Below are 7,847 nucleotides of genomic sequence, written 5' to 3'. Positions count from 1 at the left end.
ACGTAGTAGTAGAAGAATCTGGCATTATGTTATACATAAATTTTTGTTTCAAACGGATATATTCGTCTAAACAATAAAACTAGTTAAATAAATGGATGAAATAAAAAATAGAATACCTAAATAATGGCAAAATCTTGTCCTATTGAACATATTTTAAAAAATAAATGAATTTTTATTTTACAAAGAAAAATAACAATTTATTAATATTAATTTACTAATTATCAGCCATTTTAAGTAAATACGTTAATTATAATATCGTGATCAAATAACAAAATTGTCATTTATAATCTGCTTTTACCATATCTATTTTTGCTTATGTTATTAATTTGCTGATTATCAAACAAGCCTATGACCATGTTTGGTAAACAGCATATTAGGTTAAATTAGTAGATTTCGATTTAAATAGTAGTTTGATCAAGCATTTGGTTAATGACATATTTAGATAACATATTAGTCGGAATCTACTGTTTTTGAATATGCTGCTAATAGCAACATATTGTGAGTAGCATATTGAGTTTATACATGAAAATGGTAGATTTGTCCCATAATCTGCTAATTACCAAACACGTTTTCTTAATTTTGCTAATTTAATATGATGGTCAAACCTACTACTAAAATCTGTCAACCGTATTCTGCTAACGCAATCTGATATCATAAATCTGCTCCCGCCGTTTGCCAAACGGGGCTTATATATAATATTTGACCCGTTTTACAGTGTAGACGGATATGATCATTTTAAGGGAGACCAAATGTGCATTATATTGCATGACCTTTTATAATCCGTGATATGTGTATGTTGGTAATGGGAGTCTGAGCCAGTTAGTACTATTAATCAATAATTTAAATTTAATTAAGGAATATGTTTAGAAGAGATAGTAAGAGATTAGCTGGATCATTAGAGGCTAGTCAGGATGGAAATCAGAATTTAGACAGCTTTTAATTTGATTTAGTCATTGTCTACTAATCTTTTGCAGGATTAAATCAATGTTTATGGAAACTTACTTGAGATGCAGTCTCATTTCTCATATTGTCACCATATATAGTCGATGATTACTTTGGATGTTTGACATTCTTTTGAATGTTTTTTACTTTTAAATTAACTCCCCTCGAATCACCACTGGTAACCAACAACCACCACAAACAACACAACTAAGACCTACCTTGCACTCCCCGCTATCTACATACCAAATTTCAGACCAAAAAAAGCATCATAACCTCTTTAAAAGACCCACTAAAAATCCCCGACCACTTGTTAATCTCTCCGACTAGCCTTACTTTACACAACAATAGACTCCACATAAGGCCACTTTTGACCATCGTGTTGATAACCCATGGAAAACTTGTATTTCCACCTTTTCAACGAGTCTAAGAACACCTCAAACCGACATCGTTTGCTATCCCAAACATCGATTGAAAGTTACCCCATTGCAAAATGCTAAGTCTTTCAGCCAAAAGTCGTGTTTGACAACAAAAAATTTATTAAAGGTTGTGTTTTACAAACTTTTTTTTTAAAGGTGGTGTTTGCAAAAAAAAAAAAAAAATTTTAAAGGTTGTGTTTGACAAAAAAACCTTTAAATTCGTAAGTCGGACTCCCAACATGTTCATTTACTATCATAAATCCGTCAACTAGTTGTCAAGGAAATGTGTTAAAGGAAAACGCCTCTAATTCGCCTACTAACTCCCTCCCGAGCTAATAATAGAACACTAGTCACCCGCCCTAACCCCCCCCCCCCCAAATTCGTAAGTCGGACTCCCTAATACAACACCCTAGTACCCAAAAGCGCACATCATTCCCAAAGTACCCAAGTATTCGTAAATACCCAAGTATTGGTTAAGGTTATTAAACCTACGATAACTTCCCGGTCATCCCAATCCATCATTTTCCCAAAGGTAGAGTTCAAGAGTCCAAATACAACATATTTTTAGTCCAAAGGTCAAGTTCATTTACATGACTAATTTGGTCCATAAAAGACCAGCTTTATAGCTACTTTATCTTGCTTGAAAGCCCAACACAAAAAAAAAAGCAAAGGGGGCCAAAAACATTACAAGATTTTGCTTCCCTTTTCCTTGTCTTAATCTGCTTGAACCCGTCTTCCTTCACTTTATTTTCTCTTGGGTTCGGTACCTACAAAAAAGGAAATAACGGAAGCAATACCAAAATTTCGACAAATAGTATAGATTACACACATTAATATAAAATCAATAAATATTCTATTTTATTCCAAAATGAGTTAATAATTGCAAGTCGGATAATAAATTAGACTAAATAAGAAACGAAATATGGGATAAAAACGAGTAAAATACTCACTTATAAATTACAACAAATGTATAGAAATAATTAGAAACATGGGTGTAGTCGTGTAGATGAGTGAATAACAATTGAGACTGAAATTGAACCAAAATTAATTCGCCTTGTAGAAAATTCTTTTGATTCAAACAAGTATTTTGAAAACATGGACAAATATATCCTTTGAAAACCCATAATCCAAATTCCAACCCAAATATTAATCACAAATAGAATCATATATCCAGTTGTACCATAAGCATTGTACAACCAAGGTATAAGAATCCGAGCTTATATTAATTCTTTCTGAGCTAATTCAAAATTCATATTTTTAATGTGTAAATGGATGAACTCAATATTTTCTAATAAAATTCATATTATTTAACATAAAGCTCGGATACTTTATCACAAAACTCAAATTCTACATCGTACAACATATACAACTGGTTGTATAGTCCATAAATTGAATATTAATAAGCCATAATTAAGTTCATTACCCATCCATTCATACTCGAACCTATTCCGATTAACTTTCTAAAAAAGGTAAGCTTTAATAGACTCAACGTTTCTATTTTCGCCCTGTATAATCAATATCAGGTAAAATTGGGTTTCGAATAGGATTTTTTATGAAGTATTGTGACCCGAGTATAAAATCAGATTACATTAAAAAGTATAGTAAATCAAACATAAATTGTAAAGTATGGTCCCTAAGTAACTGAATCATATTCTCAAAATTCAATTCATTACAACTCTACCGATATAAAAGGTTAGGTAGACACGGCTAAAATCCGAGTCTAACATACATTATCCGGATCCGAATCTCGATCCTATTAAATTCAATCCGGCGCCCGACCCACTCACAAGTTTCACAACTACCACCGAACATGATCAACTACGGTCAACTACAAAGGAAAAAAAACGAGACACATGCGACCTAACATTTGAACACAAAGGGTTTAAGGAAAACCCAAAAAATACCAAAAATAAAATAAGATAACAGCAAAAAGGGAAGAGTATTGGCAAGTTTGTTTGCAAAATCACAAAATTCAGGTGTGAATAATCAATATGGTGTCTCTATCAACATGGTGTCGTTACTTAGGCCACAAGCTTGAATACTCCATGGCTCTCAGTTGGAAGGTATACCTTTTTTTTTTTATTAATTTTGTTTATTTTGATTATTATTAATCAAAATTCTATCTTGGTTTGTTAATTTTGTTGATTTTGTGGGTTTTGTTGTGAATAATTCAAGTAATTTGTTGTTGGGTTTGTGTTTTTGTTGGTGAAATCTGGGATTTTGATCCTTAATGTGGATAAAATTTGATTCTTTGGATTCAGTAATTGTTTCTTGTTGTTGCATTTTGGATTCAGCTTCTTTGGGTTGCTAATACAAGAGTAAAGCTGTGTACATCTGACCCCCCTACTCCGCAATTTGCGGGAGCCATTGAGTCACGAGGGGAATGTTGTTGTGATTGTTTTGGGGTTAGGGTTTATGGAAATGCTGATTTTGTTAGCATTCGGCATAGGCTTGTTAATTCAGTTGTTGCCAATTATTGTTTTTGATTTAATTCATCTCATGTACTCATACAAGTTGTAACACATGGGGTAAAGCTGTGTACGTCCGACTCCTTACCGCGCAATTAGTGGAGCCATTAGACATTGGGTTAATGTTGTTTTGTACCTAAAGTGTAATCTTTATTTGCAATTTCCCTTCCAGATTGGTTGAAGTTCTTATTTTTCTTGCTGGCATTGGAAAATTTGGGTTGGTTTCGTAATGTTATTGAAAGTAGTTGTTACATTGGCTGAAAGAGTTGGTTTTGATCAACCCTTTATATCCTATTTTACATTTTTATGGCTCTTTTCTAAATTTACTAGTGAAGAGAAAAGTTTATGGTTCTTTGCTTCATATGGAGAAAGTTTGATTCTTTGGTTTCAGTGATTGATTCTTGTTGTTGCATTTTGGGTTCAACCTCTTTGTATTGCTCACACATGAGTACCTTACATCCTATCCCCTTTACCATGCAATTTGCGGGAATTATTGAGGCAGTGGGGCAATGTTGTTGTTTTCATTGTTTTGGGATTAGGGTAATGGAAATGTTGATTTTGTTAGCATTTTTATGTGTTGCCCCGTACGGTTTCAGATGATGATTCATGTCAGCCACCCCAAATCATTTTGGGACTAAGGCTATGATGTTGATATTTGTTGTTTTGCTGCCAATTTTTTTGATTTGTTTTTTTTTATTATATACCTAAAGGTGCAATCTTTATTGCATTTTTCCTTTCAGATTGACTGAAGTTCTTAAGTTTTCTTGCTGCAATTGGAAAATTTGGATTGTTGATGTAGTTTTATTGATAGTTGGAGTAGTAGTTAGATTGGCTTGAAGAGCTGGTTTTGACATTTGATCAACCCCCGTAAAAGTTGAAGATTTTGAAGATCTGTCAATAGAATGATGTACAAATTGCGCATAAATAGCGTTATAGAACTTCAGTATCAGTGCCATAGGATTCTATAGTATTTTCTTCACTTGGGTCATTTGTTTGTGGTGTATAAGATGTTAGCAATCTCAACTTGTATACGCTGTTGTGTTATTCATTCATAATTCAAACCATTTCAGGGCATACTTTTGTTTTCATGTAGATGAGTGTTCAAATGAAGAGAGGGCATTGTTGTTATTCCTGTCTTTTAAAGAACCCAGTTTGTATTTTTATTATGCCAAGCCTATTCACTAATACTTCACCATCAATGATCGCAATTTTACATTCATTTCATGTTAGTTACATAGAAAAGTCGTAAATTTATAGAGTTCATTTTCTCTTGTTATGAAATTGAATTAGTGCATTTGCTATTTGCTGAAAGACTTTATCTTTAATCTGTGTGTAGCACTATCAAGGGGGTCATATAACTGAAAGAGAAGTGGGTGACACAGTATGGAAAAACCTGTTTCAGGGGAAGTTAACCTTTTTACATTGGAATAAAGGAGGAGAGATGGCGCCTACAATAGGACCTCAGGGTGGAACACTTTTAGTTCGAAAGATACCAATACCAGATCAACGGTAATTCCAAGTTACCCTTTTTTTACCGTCCCGTATTCCTTTGTAAGGAAAATATGCTACTATTTCACAATTCTAACTTGAATGCCGTAATCTCAATTAGTTTAGGTCTAGTGAAGACTCCTATTGTATTTCCCTCCATCCCGTTTAAATTTCCCACAATTTGGCTTTGGTGGTAAACTGTGTCGATTTTGGCATATATCTTCTCACATTATTCAATAGTTACAACTTCTTACAAAATGATAATATGATTCCTTTTTTAATATTTATTTAGTCTAGGCAAATATCACATTGTATCTTCACATATATTCTGAGAAATTGATGCTCTATGTTTACTTCGGTTGGCTGCCGAATTCAAACGGGGACAGTAAATTTGGGATGGAGATAGGGCGTGTTTAGAGTCCCCAGTTCCGCACCTACCTTTCTTACATTCTAAATCGCATAGATGGTCGAACTTTATCTTGTACATAATCCTGTTGATCCTTGTGATTAGATATTTTCCCAATGATTATGTCAGTCGTGTTTTCGTAGGAGACGTGGTGGTACTCAAATAATAATACTCCGTATGTTCTATTGTACTTATGGCCTGCTACTAACATGAACATAATTGACAATGAATTATCCGTGGCCCCAACTAAGTCTGTTAATGTATTGACGACCTCATGACTATGGCAGTCGTGTTTTCATTGGAGATGTAGTGGTACTGAAGGACCCTGATGACCCAGCTAATTATTTAGTCAGAAGACTAGCTGCTCTTGAGGGTTATGAAATGGTTTCCAAAGATGAAAAAGAGGAGCCTTTTGTTCTTGAGAAGGACGAATGCTGGGTTGTTGCTGATAATGAAGACTTGAAACCTCAGGTATTTAGCTGTTGCTATTTCACAATACTTTGATGTTGTTGATTACCTGAAATGGGCCAGATTGTGTTTCCCGTTAGTAGTTCGTAGTCTTGTCGTTTATATTAGTTGTTTTAGTTCACTCCCTTGCTACGTTACTCCGACACTTCACTTAGCTGCCGTGTCACGTATCCGACACCTACTTGTCCGATACCGACACGACACTTCGACACTTCATTTTAGGCCAAAAAATTGAAAATTTGCACAAAATAGCCGTATCCAACACTCGACTCGTGTCGGACACAACACCCGTATCGGAGAGTCGGGGTAACACAGCTCCCTTGTGGGGGTGTTTGTCACGGTGTTCACAGGTGTAAGCACCACAGTTTGCATTTTGTTTATATTAGTTTTTTTCAGCTTGTAACTTTGTGATCAATTATACATGTGTGTGTCCTATTGGGTTGGAACTTGCAACGTTAGTGACGTGTAACAACAAAATCTCAGTATTAAAAATGATCATGGGTCTGCCACCATGTACCATAGTTTGAAGCGTCGTCAATGAGAGATAAAATAATAACAGTGGGAAAGGAAAACAGGAAATGAAAACCTAAGTGAAGCTAATGGGTGTGAACTCTGAAGAAAAAAGAAAAGAAAGAAAAATCAGTCTCCATCATTTATCTACACGGACTCTAACAGAAATTTTGCTTTGATTTTCTACTTTTACTACCTCAAAATCGATGCTTTAACAAATTCAGATGTCGTCTTTGTCTTTCACTATATATTTCATATTCTAGGCCTGCCTTTGTGAGTGTTTACTAGGAGTCCTAGACTCCTAGGACATGGTCAAGCCATTACCGTCATCCGGAAGTTATCCAGATTCTTACTATTTATGATTTTATGTATGGGTTGTACCTCTTATCAGGATGCCAAAGATAGCCGAATTTTCGGTCCTGTTCAAATGACAGATATAATTGGTAGAGTAATCTATTGCCTGCGAAATGCTGTTGATCACGGTCCTGTGCAGAACAGGTAACTTTGCTACATTTCTGATCTTGTTTTATGATGTCATAGCTAGAGTTATCACCTAGTTCTTTGTTTATTTAGCGAGTCTTGAATGAGATGGCCTCGCAGACCACATGTCAGACGACCCAAATTCTTACGTTTTTTCTCATTTAGTTGTAGGGTTATTGAGTTTACCTCTCATGTACAATTGTCTAGTATAAGCTTTTAAGTCGGTAATTTAGTAACCATCGCTATTCTGCAGTATTTTCGGTGAAAGGAAGGATTATCCTATATTAGAGGTTGAGCTAGATGTTGACGAGATGGCTAAAAATCACAAGGCGTAAGTTGAATATCCATGCTAAGGTGCGCTCTTGTTCGGGCAAATTCATGCTTTGCTATTTGGCGTTTCATGGTACCGGAAAATAAGACTCCTTATTTCAATCACTTTTTTTTGTAAAACTAAAACCTAATTTAATTTCTCGAACATTTGATCACAATTCTCCAATTAATGAAGTAATTCTCCATTGCTTATCATTTTTGAAAAATCTGGTACCACTTTGAGTTCATTCTTTTGTTTTGATATTTGTGGGTGATAACATCAATACAAACCGAATACTTACATTTCTTGAAGTATTACGAACCCCAATTCACTGATGGCCATGAGCACAAGCGCCTTAA

The 7,847-nt window shown here is 34.7% G+C and overlaps 1 protein-coding gene across 1 annotated transcript; it reads left to right on the top strand.

Moving 5' to 3' along the window:
* The first annotated feature begins 3,188 nt into the window (after positions 1 to 3,188).
* On the top strand, positions 3,189 to 7,714 carry LOC141591678 (mitochondrial ATP-independent inner membrane protease subunit 2-like). Its single transcript, XM_074412097.1, has 5 exons — positions 3,189 to 3,421; positions 5,163 to 5,335; positions 6,008 to 6,191; positions 7,090 to 7,196; positions 7,432 to 7,714. The coding sequence occupies exons 1-5, from the start codon at positions 3,350 to 3,352 to the stop codon at positions 7,511 to 7,513; spliced, it is 618 nt and encodes a 205-aa protein (XP_074268198.1). The 5' UTR covers positions 3,189 to 3,349; the 3' UTR covers positions 7,514 to 7,714.
* Positions 7,715 to 7,847: the final 133 nt, after the last annotated feature.

Source organism: Silene latifolia, chromosome 1, assembly GCF_048544455.1.
Source record: "Silene latifolia isolate original U9 population chromosome 1, ASM4854445v1, whole genome shotgun sequence".
NCBI lineage: Eukaryota > Viridiplantae > Streptophyta > Magnoliopsida > Caryophyllales > Caryophyllaceae > Silene > Silene latifolia.
Note: the sequence above shows the minus strand (reverse complement) of the source record. Positions and strands in the feature narration are given on the sequence as shown.

Coding starts and splice junctions, on each gene's coding strand:
- LOC141591678 (XM_074412097.1), top strand. CDS start 3,350: ATGGTGTCTCTATCAACATGGTGTCGTTACTTAGGCCACAAGCTTGAA. Junction 6,192..7,089: donor ATGAAGACTTGAAACCTCAG/GTATTTAGCTGT, acceptor ACCTCTTATCAG/GATGCCAAAGATAGCCGAAT. Junction 7,197..7,431: donor CACGGTCCTGTGCAGAACAG/GTAACTTTGCTA, acceptor GCTATTCTGCAG/TATTTTCGGTGAAAGGAAGG.